This window comes from Trachurus japonicus, chromosome 7 (genome assembly GCF_045865225.1).
Source record: "Trachurus japonicus isolate A0001 chromosome 7, Traja_1.0".
In the NCBI taxonomy this organism is placed as follows: Eukaryota; Metazoa; Chordata; class Actinopteri; order Carangiformes; family Carangidae; genus Trachurus; species Trachurus japonicus.
This window is the reverse complement of record NC_140913.1, coordinates 3,552,746-3,572,683: the sequence shown is the minus strand read 5'-3', so window position 1 is coordinate 3,572,683 and position 19,938 is coordinate 3,552,746. Positions and strand designations below refer to the sequence as shown.

At 43.1% G+C, this 19,938-nt stretch overlaps 1 protein-coding gene across 1 annotated transcript; it reads right to left on the bottom strand.

The window, feature by feature from the left end:
* Positions 1-357: 357 nt before the first annotated feature.
* On the bottom strand, positions 358-16,409 carry snx21 (sorting nexin family member 21). Its single transcript, XM_085780837.1, has 6 exons — positions 16,235-16,409; positions 8,957-9,266; positions 5,444-5,640; positions 4,717-4,858; positions 4,460-4,625; positions 358-960 (listed from the first exon to the last, which is right to left on the bottom strand). The coding sequence occupies exons 2-6, from the start codon at positions 9,249-9,251 to the stop codon at positions 435-437; spliced, it is 1,326 nt and encodes a 441-aa protein (XP_085636963.1). The 5' UTR covers positions 9,252-9,266; positions 16,235-16,409; the 3' UTR covers positions 358-434.
* Positions 16,410-19,938: the final 3,529 nt, after the last annotated feature.

The window sequence follows — 19,938 nt, the reverse complement described above, 5'->3', positions numbered from 1 at the left end:
GCTTCTGGAAGCTCCTCTTCCCGATACGTCAAATTTGGACGAACTGGGAAGAGAAGCTTCCGCTACAAACAAGCTTGAAATATAGACTTATTTAATTTTTTTCGGAACAATTTAGCATGTCGGGGCTTCAATACAAGACGGACATTACATACGAGCAGCATGGAGGTATTTGGATGTTTTTTGGTGTGTCTTTTTGTTACGAAGACAGTTGGTATCCATTTGCAACCGTTATATGGATATGCACTGCTACGCCGAGACCCCCTGGAACTCAGAGAAGCCACGGAGGACTCTGAAACTTCTCCCAGCCCTTAGTCCACATGAGGGTGAGTAGATAATGAGTGAAATTTCAATTTTGGGTGAACTATCCCTGAATAGTTGTCCGTCTGGTGATTTGAAGTCACAGTGGCCCCGACACAGTTTGGTGATTGTTCTGTCTAAACCTCCGCCTCGCTCTCCTGCAGGTTGTGTTTTACCAGAAACTCTTTGACGGTTGGCTGATTGTCCAGCTCCGCCCACTGCTCCTCCAGCTGCTGCATAAGCTCCTCCCACTGCCGCTTGTCCTTCCCCGTCTGCCACGACAGCCGCACCACGGCCCGGAGCAGCGGCGGCAGGAGGGGGTGGGGCCTGTTCGTGAATGGGCGCGGCCCACCGGCCTGTGGGAGGGGCTTGTCGCCGAGTGGGTGGGGCTCGTCCTCACGAGGGAGGGGCTCGTCCTCCGTGTCGGTCTGAGTCTCGGCGGGGGTCAGGACGCGGAGGGCGAGGTCACAGTGTTCCCGGGCCTCCTCCAGCTGGTCCACTTCCTGGAAACAGCACGACAACCCCACCAGAGTGAAGAACCAATGGGAGGGGGGCGGGGGCGGGGCCTGAGCCTGGCTGTCGTAGTAACTTGCCCAGCCCAGTTTCTGTTGTAGTCTCTTGGCGTTGAGCAGCGGACCCAAGGCCTCCTGGTAACGTCCCACCCTCCACAACGAGACAAATGCAGCTCTGAAACACTGAAGCTACAACACCACTTCTTCTACACCAAGAGTTATTCATATGTTTAAAGGTCCAGTGTGTAATATTTGGCAAGGTTTATTGGCAAAATCTGAATATACAACCCATGAATATACTTATATATACACTTGTGTGTGTGTATATATATATATATATATATATATATATATATATATATATATATACACACACACACTTGTATAATCGCTATAAAATGAAATTTGTTTGGTTTTCATAGCCTTACGCCGTGTTCCCACCAAACGTGATGAACGCAATGTAATCGCGGGTCAAATGAAATTGCGTCGCGCTAGACGCTCCAGTTTTGATGCTGGTCCAATATGGAAAAAACGCAACAACATTTCTTCCACTATTTCATTCTCTCGTCGACCATGGCTGAGATAAGCACCGTCGCTGCACTGTTCCTGTCGCTGTAGATGGGAGAGGAACAGCGGTGCGGGTCTCTGGCTGCAGCGGAGCAGCTCCGTGACTGTGTAACTGACCGCCTGTTGAGTGCTTTGGGACGGGGCGGCCGGCTCACAGCGCCCGCTGGTTGAAAACAGCAGTGATAACGGGCTTTCAGGTCCAAATCTCCAAACCAGAAACGTTTGTAACAGCACAGGAAAAGCAACAGTGAAGAGCTGTGGCTTTGCTGCAGCTAATGGGGATCTGAATAATAAACTAAACTAAACCAAAGAAACTCTATTTAGGCTCTAAACCGTCTTTGACTAAACGTCAGCACGTCGGTGACGATCTCAACGCTGATAGGCTGTCGTGGCGCGTCTTCACGTGAATTCGTCGCAAAAGTTCAATTATTTCAACTCGAGCGATGAAGCGTCATCGCGCCGGGCGGCGTGATGGAAGCGATTTTTCACGGCCAATCTAATCACGTGTTTGCATTGACTTTACATGTAATCTCGACGCGCGATGAAGCGTCATCGCGTTTGGTGGGAACACGCCGTTATAATTATTCTTTTATATCTACATAGCAAGGGTCTTGCTTTAGAGAGTGTCGCCATCTTGCGCCGCCATGTTTGTACGGCAGCCCGAACAGAAAATCCAGCCAGTCAGAGAGCGCGTTTTGCGAGTTTCGTGTTCATAAATAAACCAACGAAGAAGAAGGAGGAAGAAAAGAAGGAGGAGGAAACCGCAGACATATGGTAAAATAGGTTTTTTTGTCCTCAGAGGCCACCGTCACTTTGCTGATGGGAGGGGTGAGTGCGAGCGAGCGAGAGCTGCAATCTAGAATCTGAACGCTGGATGACACGGTTTACCCCCCATTTTACACACTGGACCTTTAAAACCCTCACAAAGAAAAGACACATGATGACAGAAAACACAAACCAAACCAGAAGACTGACCTCTGTTTGAAGAAACCATTCTCCAGTATTACTATCATCATTATTCTTTATTTATTTTATCTATTCATTTTTCCATTTATTTACTTGTTTGTTTATTTATTTGTTCTCTTTCTCTCTTCCTCTATCAACCCATCTCTCTTTTGTTTGTCTTTCTTTACTTTTTAACTACTGTATATGAGTCCATCTGTTGGGGCTAGGTGCTGGAGGGATGGGGGTTGGTATTTGTTTTGTGGTATGTTGAATTTACATCTGTAATTATTATTGTATGGAACATTATTGGGTTTTTTTTTATATGTAAAATTCAATTAACAAATTATTTTAAAAAAAAGAAGAAGAAAGAAATCATTTTCCGGGAATTTTACAGGAATAAATTACAACTCACAGAATCTTCGATTTTACTTTAACAAATTATATTTCATTTTTATATCGCTGGCTTTGCCTTTACTTTGAAAATGAGAGTCCTGCGATTCATTAAAAACAGCTGTTTTGCATCAAATGTTTCAGCTGTCCTCACTCACTAGAGCAAGAGGCGTTCAGGCGCCTGACCTGGTTCGGGGGCTTTCAGCTCCATCCGTGTGACTTCATCTTTACCTCACCCTGCAACATTTACGGGTATCAGCAGGATTTTATTTCATTATTACCTCAGTTCCCATGTTGCTTGTTTGTTTAGTAGATTACTGATACTGCCTGATACCAATCCCTTTAGATGACTGAGGAAAAAAATGAGGAACAGTCTTTAGGAAGGGACTTAGTAGGGAATTAGGAAGGACTTAGTGCTGGACAGGAACCACGGGAAGAGGGAGGAGGGTGTAGCCGGCCCCACCCTCAACGTCTACAGGTATTTACACATCTACAAGTTAATTAGGTCAAACTGTGAAATGCTGCACAGTTTCAATTCAGAACATAATGTCTGTGTTGGCTGCAGGAACAGCAGTCAGAGACGACGCCTTTCTGCACATCTACATTATCATATTACACTGTTAACTTATTACCTCTGCTGCTGGTGGGTTAAGGCGAGCTCACAGCAAAAAACACCAGGAGAAAATGGAACCACATTTTAGTCTGTTTGATTCTGTCTGAGGTTAGAAATTAAGTGCTGTACAGGATAACAGTAATAGAACGTTATCACAGTACCCACCCAGTATTATAAGAATGTTTAATTGTATAATAGTAATAGTTAACAGTTACACTATTTATTGATATTTCATAAGTGTTTGCTGTTGTGTTGCTTCAATCTCAATATTGACATTTTTTAAACTGGTGTCATACTTAAGTCAACATCTGGTAACATGACAACACTGTGAGCAACACTGGGAAAGTAGAGGAGGGAGACAAGGCTGTACAACCATAATCTGTTTTGTCTGTTATCTTATTAGTTTCCCTAGAACTTATGGAAAAAACCATTGAAATATTTAGTTCAATAGAACCATTAGAAGGTGGTTCTTGAACACACCCTCCTTGTGTTCAAAGATAGGAACAGAAAACTGAACGGTTTGTCCGTTTTACTCCTGAGTCAGGATTTTTAAAACCCTGTCCTGAATGAAAAAGAAACTGCCTCAGCAACATCAGAAAAAAAGAAGTTGTAATCTCATGACACTTACATGAGTTCATATAAAGCTGAATGTATTAATGATTTACATTAGAGAATGTACAAACCTCACACATGTAGGAATGTGCCACAGGTAACTAAGATATTCAGATTCATATTAAAGGGATAGTTCAGTTTTTTTGAAGTGGGGTTGTATGAGCTACAAATGGCCACTGAGTATAATATCTAAAGTGGAAAGTTCTCTGCTCCCCCCCCACTGAGAAACACCGGCGTATCGCGCTGCGCCGAGACACAGGCAGTACACTGTTGTGAATGGGGGACAATTAATCTGCATATTTTTGGCGCCTACGAGCAGTCCCGTCTCAAAATAATACACCAGTTCAAGAGTACGATATAAAGTTAAAATTTACAATGCATCAGCTGGTTGGAAAACTCAGTATTCCTCCACATAGGCAGGCTCCGCGACATACCGTATCACACCGCCTATCAGCTGTTTGAGTGATACAGTGGTAAAGTATCCCTTTAAAAGTGTCATAGTTTAATGTGTTGTGTTAGTTACCTGATGAGCAGCTGACCAGTCTGCAGGTCGGTCAGGTAGAAGAACTGTCGGACACACAGCGCCCCCCGCAGGGTGGACAGGGAACACAGGTGAGACAGGTATTGCTCAAAGGCCCTGCTCCGCTTGGCGATCGTCTCTGCCGTGAAGTTCCTGCGAAGCTTCTTTCCTGCCGCCATCACAACAGGAGGTCAGGGTACAGCCGGGAGAAAAGGAGCCCCCCCACCCCAGATGATGATGATGACATAATTTCTACTTACGTGGGAAGCAGACGCGCTCCATCTGGTCTCCATAGTGACGCCGCAGCGTGGCGTGGAGGCGCTGGAAGTCGGAGTACCTGCGGGTGATTATGGCCGGAGTCTTATCACAGCCGCCAGACTGGATGACGTGGATGGTGTACAGCTGGAGAGACACAGACCGACCAAGGTGCGTTCAGGTTCAGCTGTAAAAATGACCTCCTTCACAGTTCACAGGGTTGTTATATTGTAGCTGTATCTTTTTTTTTCCACTGTAATTTTTATTGAGATTTTTTCCTTTATACAGATTAATTCTAATTAATACAAGTAATTATAAAAACAAATAACACATGGGAGTCACTATCAAAGCAATCTGTCCATATTCCATTTTCTTTTACTCAATCAAGTTTTTTGTTTTGTCGCTGTTCAGTCATAAATATTGTCCATCTCATCCATTTCTCTTCTAACTGCACTTCCTGTAGGTGGTGTGTCATTGTTTTCCTCTACAAGGTGAGTCCATTGGTCCTGTGTAGGGATGTCGTCCCTTCCCTATTTCTTCATTTGTAGCTCCATCTTGAAATTGCCAGGTGGTAGAATTTAGCAAAATCTCTCATCTCTCATTAGTTGGTCATTTTTCCGTTTGCTTCATTTGTTTGAGAAATCATTTTTGGTTGTGTGTCTGTGGTTTAAGCACCTGAAACTTCTGCTCAGTTCTTTATTTCACATCAGGAATTTCTAATTAGGAACTCACCACATATTTTGAGGAACTGTCCTGCACCACGCTGGCGTCGGTGACCTCGAACATCAAGCTGTCCGTCAGTCGCCTCCCAGAGGGAGTGGGACTTCCTCCTCCGAGTCCGCGCAGGCTCCTCCAGCTCTCCTGGAGCTGGCGGGTCAGCAGGGAGGAGGGGGAGGGGCCGACTGGAGACACGCCAACAGGACTGGTATCTACAGGAGACAGACAGGTGACTTTTAGCACCTTTGGACCAATAATCCATAGTGTGTTCTGCCTAATCCACCATTTCTGGACATTAGTGACATTTTTAACTGTCACTCATAAATAACAATCCTGTTTCCATGGTTATGATGAGTAACCAGCTCATCTACATGTACCGAATGAAAACAAAAGATGATGTAATGTCTGATGTAAAAATTAAAAAATTGAAGTAAGGATGTCAAACACTGATCCACAGAACTGCTCAAAATGTGGCGACGTAGGTTAAAGAACGACAAAGTCCAGGTCAGGACGAGGATGTGATAGATGGACGAGTATGAAACAGGAGAACATTTAGTTTCTCTGATCCATGAGCCACCGAACACAACTATACAATCTTAGAGAAGTACTTAATTGAACTCAAACAGAGATCTTCTTTTAAATATAACCCAGCCATGATAGTTCCGTAATAACTATAACAACCTAAGTCCGGTTCACTTGCTGCAGCGACTGATGACAAAAACAACCACTGAGGCTGTTTACGTTAGAGGAGTGAATTTGATTTTTGGATGTATTGAAGGATAGCCCCTTGAGATGTAGCATCTCTTTTTCAAGGGGGTCCCTAGACAAACATATAGAACACATGACAATAATACACTACATTACATTATAGACATACATAACATATGACAAACACCCACTCCCCCTACCCACATTACGTCTAACGTACAGAATAGACATATTGAATAACAAGGATCAATGATGTGAACATAAAAACATACCAAAAATAACAAAAATGGAGAAAGAGAGAAAGAAAAAGAGAGAAAACCGAGTAGTTGCATTACATTTTGGACAGTCCTGGAAATTAGCTTCACTCCACTGTTTCCACTAACTCCAACACATTCAAACTGCTTCTTTACCTCTAAAGCAGATGTGTCACCAGGCTTTATGTGACCTGTCATTTTAATATTGTCAAGATAAATGATCAAAGAAAGAATTCAAGTGAATATTGGGTCATTAAACACATTTAGATCTTCTTTACGTCAAAGTCTGATCCTGATAAAAGCTGCAGGTGAGGGACAGACACACACAAGTGCTTGTGGTGCATAATATTGATCCAAGTGGAGTGAAATTGTTGGAAAAATCCCTCAATGACATGATTTTCTTGAAAACTCAGATAAGTCAGTAAGAAGTTGAATTAAGAGTGATGTCAATTTTTACTTTAAAGGATCCATCAGGTTATTGCATGTATAAGTCAATCTTCTCTGTCACTGACGATAGCTGACATTAGGGTTGGGCGGTATGACGGTATTATACCGTGTGACGGTATAAAATGTCTACCGGTAGAGATTTTGCAATACCGTTTATACCGGAGAAAGAGCAGATGTCTGCGGCATCTCTCTGAGTCACTGTAGTTAGACCGCCTCGACACACGGGGGAGCCGGCACTGCAGCAGACTGCTTGGCGTGGTTGCATCAGCACGACGAAGAAGAAACAGCTTTACCGGTTACCGGAGTGATAACAACCGTTTTTACAGTAACAACCATGGCGGAGGCGGAGAGTGAAAGCAGAGGTGGGAGCATAATATAATACATCCATGAGTGGGAGTCACGAGGAAACGGAGGCAGCCCGACCCGCCCAACAAGACGAAAAAGTGAAAAGTTAAAGTAATTCACTCCAGCCGTAATTTTTTTCGATCGATCAGCTGTGTTTACCGTTTCATGTGTCATAGTTCTGATGTTTAGACAGATCAATTAGACCTCTAACACATCCTAAAGTTTGACTTGTCAGAGTTTTTCAGAAGAGGAGTAAGTCAGGTTATAAGCAATGCTAATTTCTGTTAGCCCGTCTATGGTGTTTTACATTATACGTTAGCATTAAGCTAGCGGGCTTTTTATGCTTAGTTGTGACACTGGCTGTGTGTGTTTTAAACGTTATTTCAAATTATGTAGGTTTGATTGAACATCTTTGATGCTTTAATATTGCTGCTTAACATATTGCTTTACTCCTCTTTCTATGTGCCATTTTTACTGTAGGACAGGCTAGCCTAGGACACTGTTTATTATGGTCACTTCCTTCCCTCCCACCCACCCATCGTTTTTCCGTCAGTTGTTGAAATTTGAGCCCGTAAGTTACTACCATAGTAAAGGTTACTTACTACCTTAGGAACTCTAAAGTAACTTCTTTGATTTTCCCAGTTTGACCTGTTTGAACAGCCGTAGACAGCACAGACCGTAGGCATTTTTGTAAAATGCAAATTTGTGATGTTGTGATTTCTTTTTATATAATTGCACTAACTGGAGCAAGACTGCTCTGGCATTGTTCCTGTTTTTTTTTTTTTTTAATAGAAAAAAATAAAAGAGGAAAATGATCAAATGCGACAGTATGGTTATTTTAAGCCATTAATTGAATTTACAGGGGGAAAAAAACATACCGTGATATATACCGTTACCGTGATATGAAATTACTCATACCGTGATATAAGATTTTGCTCATACCGCCCAACCCTAGCTGACATGTTTTCCAGACAAAGAACTTCACTCTTGCCTCCTCCCCCTTGAATTCACCAGGAGAGGAAAAAAACGCGATTTCTGATTGGGCTTCTTGTTGACGAACCATCCCCACGCTGTACGCAGCAGCCGGCAGCGGTAGCTGTGTAACAGGCTAAAAGCTGTTTTATTTCCTACTGTAGCGCTGTTATTACGTCACTTTATTAAGTTTTAATATGTTTTCATGCGAGAAAGTAACTGTTTAGATCCAAATGGCCACTGTTTGTTTGTTGCGCCGATATTTTTTGGAGAAAGTGAAACTCCACCTGCAGCTGCCGGTCTGCAGAGCTGCTCGGCTGGCCAACCTACGTCATCACCCCGGGAGACAAACTGATCATTAATTAACTTACCCGCAGGCTTTCAGAGGTTTACCACCGGCTGGTTAACTTCTTTTTAGGAGATAAATGCTGGTCTCATTGATGAAATCAATTGTGGCAGTTGCATTAGTTTGTTTGAATGAAAAGTGAAGCTTCATGTGTGTATTGGACAGAGGAGCGATGCTGCTCGGGGCTCTGTATGTACAGAAATCACCACATTAACATTAATAAATACATGTTTTACAATGTTTCAGTAGTCACGGTAAAGGCATGGATTTTTTTTTTTCAATGAAAATCTGTAAAACACATGGATCATCACACCAGCTTTTAACAATCGATATCACATAAATTGAAATCCATGTTAAAGGCCAGCGCTAATAGATCCAAAAGGTGGATATGTTACAGTACATGGCAAAGATACTAGAAGTTGTATGTTGTGTTTAATGAGCAGAACACCACCTAACCTGTGCTGCTGAGCCCCTCCTCCATCGACTCTCCCAGGAAGTCAGAGTCGCTGTCCAGCCCCGAGCCCTCGCCGTCGGCTCCGTCCTCAGCTCCTCCTCCGCCGCTGTCGAAGCACAGCGTCCCCCCGAGCCGATCGGTCACGCACTCCTCCTCCTCCGCCAGCTCCGCCTCCCAGCGGTCCTCGTTGAACTCCTCCTCCTCCTCCTGTCCGCCTCCTGCTTCCTGCTCAGCTCCCGCCGCCTGGCCATCTTTGAACAGCGAGCGCTTCAGACGGTCCAGCAGCCTGGACGCCATGACGCTGCCTGGCCACTGCAGAAGGGAGGGGGATTGGACAGCGACAGTGAGAAAGGGAGTAACAAACGGTGAAGGGCCATGAGTCAGATTCAAAAGCAGGGCTGCTGCCATAGGGACTGAGCCTTCTGCCAGATGAGCGGCCTGAGCAGCCCATTAATAAATATCTATAAGAACTTTAATCATCTTGCCTCACTTGACCTGTAATCCATAGACAGTTAATCCACAGCGATTATATAAATCCATTTATAATTTGAGAAAAGTTTGAGAGAAAAATTGCCAAATGTTTGCTAGTTCCATTTTTCATTAAAGGTCCATATAATATAAAGATAAATGTCCATCTCTGCTTTAGTTATACAGCAGTTCTAGGTTCTATATTAATACAGGGTTCCTACAAGTTTCTTAAAGTTAAATTTAAGACTATTTAATACCTTTTTAAGACCATTTATACATGAAATTAAGACTTTAGTCGGCCTGTTTTACAGCCATATCGGCAAAGAAGAAAAATGAAATTCTTGAATTTCACAGTGTGCGTTTATTTGAAAAACAGTTCACAGTAACCGTGCAAATGAACAGCCTGGGGTCTTCATAAATGAAGTCAACGCCTGAGTTCTGCACTCTTTGCAGAGATCTCATTGTCAATGTTGGCCAGTTCTTAAAAATAGAGAGAAGTTACAAACAGCACAATTTTTAAGACCCAAATATAAAAATTCAAGACTTTTTCAAGACTTTTTAAGGTATTATTTTCAAATTTGAAATTCAATGCTTTTAAGACTTTTTAAGACCCCGCGGGAACCCTGTAATACTGTAAACGTATCAAAGCCTCAGTCCTCAGAGAAATGCACACAGACTGTGTTCAGAAAACTGAGCCTTGATACAAGCCGTCAGGACTTCCTGTAACCTTGTGATGTCATAATATGCAAACAAGAAAAAATACAGAAAATCCGCACACCATAAAAAGCTCCCTTAACAGAGATTTATTGGCAACGTGACGTTTCGAGCACACCACTCTTTTTCAAACTACTGTGTCTCACAGCAAATCTCTGTTAAGGGAGCTTTTTATGGTGTGCGGATTTTCTGTATTTTTTCTAGTATCTCCTCCTTTTGATCCAGCACCCATCCCACCCGGGCCTGCCTGATGTGCATGTTTTCTCCATAGTCTGTAGGGCTGGGTAAAAAAAACGATTTCATCGATTCTGGATCGATTTCATTTAAATTTTGTAATATCGATTCACAGCGCGTGAGATCGATTTTTTCCTCCGGTAGTCTTGTGCCTGATGAAGCAGCGGCGCGGTTACGTCTGACGCTCTGACTCACAGTAACTACGAGCGGAGTTTCTTTCTTCCTCTTTGTAGCTGTGCAATGTAGCTATTGCTGTGTTTGATATGAATAAAAACCAAACCAAACTACGAGCGGAGTTCACGTCAGCTCAGGTGATCTGCAGGTTATTGTTTCACTTGAGCGCTTCGACGCTGTGTGTGTGTGCGCGTGTGGCAGCGGTGCAGAGCTGACACACACACACAGACACACAGACATCTACAGGAACAGCATGTTCTTCAAGCCACAGGTGAGCTAGTCTGGCCTGACGGAAGTGCGTTGCTGCGATTAGCCTCTGATTGGTCGGAACGAGCCACCCGGCGGAAGTCCCGCCTCCGTGCTGCAGCTTTCACAGTCCGCCCGGTAAAGGGAAACATCAACAAACAACAACAGGAACCGAACCATGGATCCGTGTCATGAACCGAACAGAAGAATACATATCTGTCAGTGGTTGCCAACCGCCCTTAAACTGAACAAAATAATAAATATCCGTCGACGGATGCCGACCGTCGTTACACCGCGGACCGAAATCCAGTTTCCAACCGGCAATATTTTGCAAGCGCGCCGTTGCTACGGCGTTGCTATGGCGCCGACCACAATGATTGTGACTGGTTGAAAGAATTCCAAACGGCCGGAGCGTTTTTTTCTCTGATCGCAGAATCATAGGCGGAGCAGCCAGACTCTCCTTCTTTTCTGTAGGAGGGTCTGGCAGGCGAGACTACAGGTGAGCCAACATATGATACGTGTTACCGCAGAATAAAGGACATGAGCAGCTCCGTGTTTTCAGTGCGACTTTTCTCCTCCACTTTATGACCGTTGGATCATAACACATGACGCCCAGACTCCGGAGGGAGGCGACCTGACTGGGCCGGACGGGAACCGCTCCACACACCGTCACTTTATTTAGCATGGGCCCCGTTTCTACACATTTCCTCCCTCAAGAGGGAGAAAGGCAGCTTGAGCTGCTGCAGACTTGACTTGAGACAGTTCGTTTTTTTTTTGTTTTTTTTTACCATTAATATTATTTTTGCACTTAAAGAAACAATGCCTTAATTATAAATTAATTAATTAATGCAGTTTGCAGTGATGGAATGTTGCAGTTCAAGTTCACTTTCACCTGCAATTCCTTTTAATTTCAAAATTGCCCTTTTGGGAATTGGAACAGTTTTATTGACAGTTCAAGTTTAAACTGTCAAATTTACAAGTTTGTTCTTTATTTCTTTCTTTTCACCATAAACAACAGCTTTTAAGTGCAGTGTATTTTGTAACAAAGAGTTGAGCCATTTTCATTTTTCAAGAGGAGATTGAATCGATTAGGACTGTCAATGAATATTTGAAATTCGAATGTATATTCGAATTATAGTAATAAAAATGAAATTCGATTATTAAAATATGATATTCGAATATTAATAATTTATTTTTAAATTATCTTCACGCACACAACCACAACAACAGCAACTACAACTTCCTCCTACAAATGCACGGTCGTCGGTGTGACGTGCAGAACGCAGCAGGACGACTCCTCAGTCCATGAGTCTCATGTCTCAGACCGGATCATGTCAATCCAGCTGCAGAAATATCCGGGGGACGGGAGCGCCGCGGTAACCGTAGTAACTCACACAGACACACACACACACACACCTGTCTGTGTGGTCACGTCTGGAGAGAAGCAGCTTCTCTGTTTTCATAAACTACCGAGTGACAGCTTTAATCGCGCATTAAAAAAATAGTGCCGTTCACTGAGAGCTGTGATGATCCTGCACTTCATCGCGACTGTACTTGATCCGCGTTATAAGGATCATTACTTGGATGTGGGAAGAAAACATGCCGGCTCTTATCCCGTTTCCCGAGCGAGCTGTTTGCTCGCGTCATCACAAAACTTGTTTGACATGAATTGATAAAGGCCGAGTAAAACGCGGTCTTTTTTCACGTATTAATATGCATATAATGTCGTTGCTGATTTGCATTGTGTAGCTGTTTGTTTTGTGTAATGTAAGCTGTTCAAAACGTGTTTGACATGCGCTGATAATTAATACAGGCTACCGCTATAAAAGTCCATCTCTTTGTATTGATTTTTGGAGAAAATATGAAAAAACAGATATTCGAATTTTATTCGAATATCTGTTTTTTTTAAGAGGCAATATTCGAACCTCATTTCTGCCATTCGTTGACAGCCCTAGAATCGATTCTAATGAAATCGAATCGAATCGTGATTAATCGATTTAGAACCTTAGGAATCGAAATCGAATCGATTCAGGAAATTGGCCACAATACCCAGCCCTAATAGTCTGTATAATATGCAAACAAGACAGAGAACAAGGGAGAAGTGTGAGAGCTTTGATGTTAAAGGAGACATACGTATGCAGGAGACATATAGGGGTCGACAATATAAATGGCCCGGTGCAGTGGCCCGGATGTACTTTTAACAGCGTCAGGGCCGGGGCGGTGCGTGGCGCAGTGGTTAAGGCGGCCGCCCCATGTAGAGGCTACAGTCCTCAACGCAGGCGTCCCCGGTTCAATTCCTGCATGTCATTCCCCCTCTCTCTGCCTCCCCCTTTCCTGTCTATCTAGCCTATACTGTGTGCTATCAAATAAAGGCAAAAACGCCAAAAAAAATATACTTACCAGATGCTACCAGATGCCTTGAAAAAAAATTTGAAGTAAAAAATGTAATAAATCTAATTTCACATTAATTCCCTGTGGTTTGAAATGATTTCTATGAAATCGTCTAACAAATCCCGACCCAATCAAAGACAGAGCATCTACTTTCTGTGCGCAGCGAGCGCTGTGCCCTGGGACGCCAGCACACCACCTGCAAGCAACTGCAGTGTCAGTGTGCACAGCTCGCTCACTGCTGCTGATTGAAGGTTGTCACAGGAACCGATAAGAAGCTTTTTTTCAGTACCGTGAAACTTTCCCCTAAGCGCGTCGTGTCGAGTAATATGTCCCCTTTAATGCTTTTTGGTTTTCTGATAGCAAACATTTTATGAAGAAGATGGTGAGACATTTACAACACACATCTGTATTCTGTACTACCCCAGCAGTTGTCACCCATTTACTGCAGTGACACTAGAGAACAAGGTGTTAACAGAGCTCCATAGTAAAGATCAACACCTTCACTTCCACAATCCAGGTCACTGAAGAAAATAGCTGGTCACATTGGAGCTCCACAAACACACTGATCTACTGTGCAGCAGGCCGAGCTGGCTCCGGTTACAGGGCTGGCAGCCTCACTGAATGGAAATCATGTCACACATTAATAATACACAGCCGCCTGCTAAGTCAGCCCGAGGCCAGGAAAACAAAGTCCACAGCGAGGCTTTGGCCTGCAGAGCTTCATCAGGATCCTTCAGTCACAGGTTCAGCATTTTCTCTGCAGCCCCTGACTGAGATGCATCAGATCAGTGTGGAAGTCTGCTGATGCACCATGTCCACTTATCATTGAACAATATAGACTGCAATAGCAGCCATGTAAATGACCATCTCTTCCTGATGAACAAAAACAGGTTGATGTGTTTGTGGTTATTTTAAAGGGACAACGAGGAGTTTTGGAAAAGCGAAGTGTTTTCACACTACATTTATGAGCCTCCGCGCACCATAAAATTCTTTGACCGGCGCAAGACAGACTCATGTTTTCATTCATCAAGAATTAAAGTCAGAGGTTCAAAGAGGTTCACATACCGTTGTAGTTCCGACCATAAACGGCGATTCCGCGCCGTTATTCTCATGACTCGCCACGAAGGAAACGCTGGTCGGCTCGACCAGCGTTTCCGCCACCACTAATAACGATAGAGACAAAACGATATATTTATCGAAAATGGGCCCATTAACAAGTGTGGGTAGCGGAGATTCATCCACATTAACGTGAGACTTTTTTATAACCGAATAGAAACTCCTCGTTGTCCCTTTAAAAATTGAATTAGTTACTGCATGAATAACAACATGACAACAAACCCCAGACCCAACCCTGTTGTATGTATCAGTGTTTTCCACATTTAGATTTAGATTCCATTAGCTTTAATACAAGTGGTAAAAGATATTGTTTATTTAATCATTTCCAATAGATTATCAATGGATCTTTACTGCCACAGTACTACATTGTTTACAAACATACACTTTCAAACTTTTGAAGTGTTCCAAAGTCCTGTGAAAGAGTTGGATGTCAGCTTTAATGTGTTTATGCCATTTCTTTCTTTTTTTCTTGAACATTATAATTAGGCTACGTTGGTATAGTAGGACTAGGAGTGTAGCCAACTTCTTTTGTATGAACCATGAGAAATATTGGCCGAATCCAACTGAATTATATAGAACTGTTAGAAGAAGCACATCTTTCCCTCTGGAAAGCTGTAAACAGCAATTTATGTATAACTAATCACCCACTACTACAGTTTTGGACTCTGTTCTGGTGATAAATGTAATAAATGTGCTGTTATCTATGCTGTCCTGTCCGTGAGAGGACTGTCTGAGTGGGATCATACGTGTATCCAATGAGGTTTTATGGACGACAACTACATGGGAATGTTAAATGCTTCTTTCTAAAGCATGTGTTGACTTCATTTCCAGAGATGGAGACTCGACTTGAGTCATTGTGATTTGGACTCAAGTTGCTATTTTGATGACTTGTGACTTGAGACCCGACTCAGACTTGAACGTTAAAGACTCAGGACTTCACTTGACTTGAGACATGATGACTTGAAGGACTTGAGTGTTGTTCATTTGATGTTTTCAGTTTGATTTTAATATAAAATTATAATATCTAAAACTACCCAGTATGAGCACAAGCTGGGAATGGCATGGTCATAATTGAATCACTACCCTGTCAGTCAGTCATGCCATGTTTGATTCCATATTTTACTAAATATCAGTAATTACAATGCAAATCTCATCTGGTGTTATGCTTTTTAAACAGGTTGGATAAATTGGCCAATGATGTTAACTGACAGTTAGCCTACTAATATTGTCTTTTCATTTTATTAAGATCAGATTCTGCAGGTTCAAATCAAAATAATAATGAGACTTGATTTCACTTTTGACTTACTTCAGTCTTGCACATGTGTGACTTGGTCCCACCCACCAAGCTTCTTAAATTGTGGGGAGAGAGAAGAAAAAAAAACAACGCAAGAAGGCGCAAGTGTGGGAATTAATGAGGTGTCCGTAAACGCAGCACACCAGTTTAGCTGGTCCACATCAGAACAAGTAACTCGAACCTGTCAAACATAAAGTCAGCCACAGGTCCACCCTGACTGACGGTGCTGCGGGGCTCACTGCTAACACTGTTAGCTCTAAACAGCACGGTCAAGTCAGCTAACAGGGCGAGGGTTTGCGTTTAATCTTTCGGGGTTTAGTCGGTGATATTGACACCGACAACGTCACGTCAGTAACTAACGCGGCGGGGTTTGGAGCCTGAAGCTAATAACTTCAACCTTTCATTAACCTGGACGCTGTCAGTGTAAAGTTTAAAGCCCCGACACACAGTTAAAACCAGGACAGTCCCGTTTCCGTCCGTCCCTGTCCACACGCCGCTGACTGAATGAGGGGCTCCGCTCCGCGCTGCTATGGGCTAAACCCCGCTAGCACCTCACGGCACCGCAGAAGTTAGCGAACGAGCTAACAACAACTTTGTTTAGAGTCGGTGAGTGGAGTTGTAGGAGGAGGTGGAAGCCACTCACCCCTCGGCTGGAAGCTGACCGTCTCCGCTCCCGTTAATCCATCCCAGCAGGTTTCTGTAGACTGTGAAGCTCCAGGCGGCACCCGAGGGCTGGACCCGCTCCTGTCAGTGTTGTAGTCCACGCATACGTACACACACACACACACACACACACACACACAGAGACACACAGCTGACTGACTGTATCCTGATTCCTGAAACTCTCCCCCGCAGCAGCAGCAGCAGCAGCAGCAGCAGCAGCAGCAGGAGGCGGCGGCGGCGGCGGCTCAGATGTCGGACACGCTCCATATAGGGCGGTGCACCGCCGCACACTGGCCACAGGGGGGCGGCACACCTCTGACCCCAACAGAGATCCATGACATGCACTCCAAGCATTTTTTAGAAGTCTGTCACAAAATAATAATCACGTTAAAGGGATAGTTCAACATTTTGGCAAATTTGCCTACTGCCATATCCCTATAGTCATAGCAGTAAGTTCATTATCTTTAATTATCGGTGCATGTTTTTTGAGATCCGCAGGGCAGAGACAGGAGCTGCTCAGCTAACACAATGGAGGTGAACGGTAGCCTAGATCCCCTGTCCCTCAAAAAAACTCATCAAATAGGCCTACACAATCCAACAACTCCAAAACGCTCTAGTGGACAAGTTGTGACCTGCACATTCACCACGCTATGAAATTATCATGTAACATTACAAGACAGAGTTGTTTTCGAGGCAAATGCGTATGTGACCGATGTTATAGAGAGCCTAAAGGCTCATTTATGCTCTACGTACGGACGAAATTGTATGCGTCCGTTTCAAACGTTGCTACCGTCACTGCTCACATACTTCCATGCGTCCTTTACGTTGGCATGGATGTTATCCAATACATCCACTAGGGGGCAGCTCAGAGTCAAAAGTTTATGACAACAAACATGGCGACTACGGAGGAGATCTTGATAATGTACATCATAAAAGAAGAAAACGGACTTGCTATGTGATGCGGTAGTCGGTAAGCCCGTTAAATTAATCACAGCTGGAGGAGGAGAATTTTTTTCTCTCATTCAGCCGTCATGTCTTCTTCTTCTTCTGTCTCACACTGGCTCTAGGCTCCATATCGGGTAGTGACAGCAACAGCGCCCCCACGGTTTCCGGTGGTACTGCTCCGTTTGGTGCGTATCCGTAAGCTTTGTGGAAACGGACGAAAAATGGACGAAATGAACGCAGAGTACGGACGAAAGGCTCCGTCTGTATCCGTATGCGTATTTAACGTTGAGCATAAATGGGCCTTAAGCGGAAGCAGGAAGTAACGTCACCATGGGACCTCAACTCTGAAAAACTCGGCATACAAATGAACGGGTGTCCAAGTTTTATTTTGTGATCCGTTTGAATTGCGCCATTAGAAAAAAATCTGTCCTCTACCTGTTTAAAACATCACGTTTCATGCCGAGAAATCAGCCGTTTATCATAAAACGGCAACAGAAGAATGTATTTTGTGTGACGACGCTCTGCGGACTACAGATCTAGTGTCCCACAAAAAATACGTCACCAACTGACACGGGAAAGGGTGGCATTTGGTGTTTGCCTAATTATTCTTGAATGAGTAATCAATGCTAATAATACACACACACTAACTGGGCTCCTCACTGTGAGTGGAAATATTGTTCCTTGTGATCGCCTGGGACAGGAAACATTGCACCGATAAAGGGAACAATAGACTGAACATGCCAACACACAACTGTCCTGTGGTCAGTAACGAAAGTGAAAGGCTGGCTTCTACAACAGGACAATGACCTGAAAATTCCCCATGAGCCACCTCATCAGACACAATCTCAGTTCCTTTTTGATAATAAATAATTATTAATTAAAAATGAACATCCACGTGTTTGTATCTAAATTATAGTGTTAGTTGAATTAAAAACAATCACTATGCTGAAAAGAAGTTCAAACCAGTTACCTTCTATTTAGCGAGCCTAAATTAACCCTCTAGTGCCATAGTGACATTTTTGTGCTACAGTATGGACCAAATGTAACTTGTTGTACTGTTATTTATTTATTTATTTATTAAGCTATATTCAACCAGGAAGTCCCATTGGGGTCAGAAATCTTTTTTGCAAAGGAAACCTGGCCAAAGATAAACATTCCTCTCTCACTGCATTCTTTATGATACACTTACGATCAATCACGAATAGATATAATAAATGTTTTGACATTTTTTCCAAGACCATGGTGCATGTTATAGGAAAATGATGTTTTGCCAAGGTCTGTCCTGCCCCGAGGTACATTCAAAAGCAACAACTAGGATGCATTCAGATGGTAGCTGCTATAATAACTGCCAAAGAGAAGGGTACTAAGGTATTTTGGGAGTTTATCCAACAAAGCTTTGTAGATGTTTGGAGTCTCCACATGGATCCTGAAGACCTTCTACAATGGTGCTGTGGAAAGTGTCCTGACCCAGAACATCACCTCCTGCATGTTAGATGGGGTATCTGCACCCTTCTTTGTAACTAATGGTGTGAGACAAGGAGGAATCTTATCACCTGTCCTCTTCAATCTGTATGTGGATGATCTGTCTAGATGGTTGAACCAGGACTGGATGTATAGTGGGAGACAGACTCATTAATCATTTGGTTTATGCTGATGACTTGGTCATTATATCTCCCTCTAGTGTTGGGCTACAGCAACTGCTGAGAATCTGTTCCTGTTATAGTATGCAGTTTGATATTGTGTTTAATTCAGTAAAAAGTGTGATTATGATTGTAAAAACAAAGGAGGATAGGAACTCACAATTCCCCTCCTTTATATTAGCTGGTTAAGCACTTGGTCCTGTGAAAAAAGTTAAATATCTGGGCCACATAATCAGAGAAGATCTATGTGATGATGATGACGTTCAACGTCAGTGTTGTAAACTCTACCGACCAATATGCTTGCAAGGAAATTTGATAAATGTACAGAGGATGTAAAGATAGCCTTGTTCAGATCATATTGTACTACACTGTACACGGCACACTTGTGGTGCAGGTACAGTGCTGCAAAAATGAGAAAACTGTTGGTAGCTTACAATGATGCATTTCGAATATTACAGATGGACAAGCGCGAGTCATATGTTTGTATCTTGTAATGTATCCACCTTTCATGCTCTTTTAAGAAACTACATGTTCAAGTGTTGACTTAACCAGGAAAGCAATAGCATCATAGCGGCACTAGTTACACACAGTGATATGAAATAGGTCAGGTCTTTGGAGACACTGGAACAGGTGTCTGTACGTGTTTTAAAACTGTGATGATGTTTTTTTTTTTATCTTGAATTGTATGTGTTTTTGTATTGTCTCTTTTTAATAATGGACCTGAGTCCGTAATAAAGCTATCTATCTATCTATCTATCTATCTATCTATCTATCTATCTATCTATCTATCTATCTATCTATCTATCTATCTATCTATCTATCTATCTATCTATCTATCTATCTATCTATCTATCTAATATGTAGCCTCTTCAATCCATACCCCCTTTGTTGTGTCACCTGTTTCCTATTTGAATGTCTTCAGTTGAAACACAGCACCTGGGATTTTTCATCATGAAGCACATTTATCCCGTTTTTCCCACGGGCCGTGAACGCAGCACTCGCGGAGGCGTGGACCTAACCTGACAGAAACAGGAAGGTGGTGCAGAGTGGGCGGGGCTTAAAGGTCTGCAGCCTCCACCCTGCTCCTCCCCCACGCAAC

What these genes read in the sequence shown, in the direction of transcription:
- snx21 (XM_085780837.1), bottom strand. Translation starts at nt 9,251, where the DNA reads ATGGCGTCCAGGCTGCTGGACCGTCTGAAGCGCTCGCTGTTCAAAGAT. An exon ending in GGAGGGGCTCAGCAGCACAG is followed by an intron (nt 5,641 to 8,956) that starts GTTAGGTGGTGT and finishes TGTCTCCTGTAG; the next exon opens with ATACCAGTCCTGTTGGCGTG. An exon ending in ACAGTTCCTCAAAATATGTG is followed by an intron (nt 4,859 to 5,443) that starts GTGAGTTCCTAA and finishes GTGTCTCTCCAG; the next exon opens with CTGTACACCATCCACGTCAT.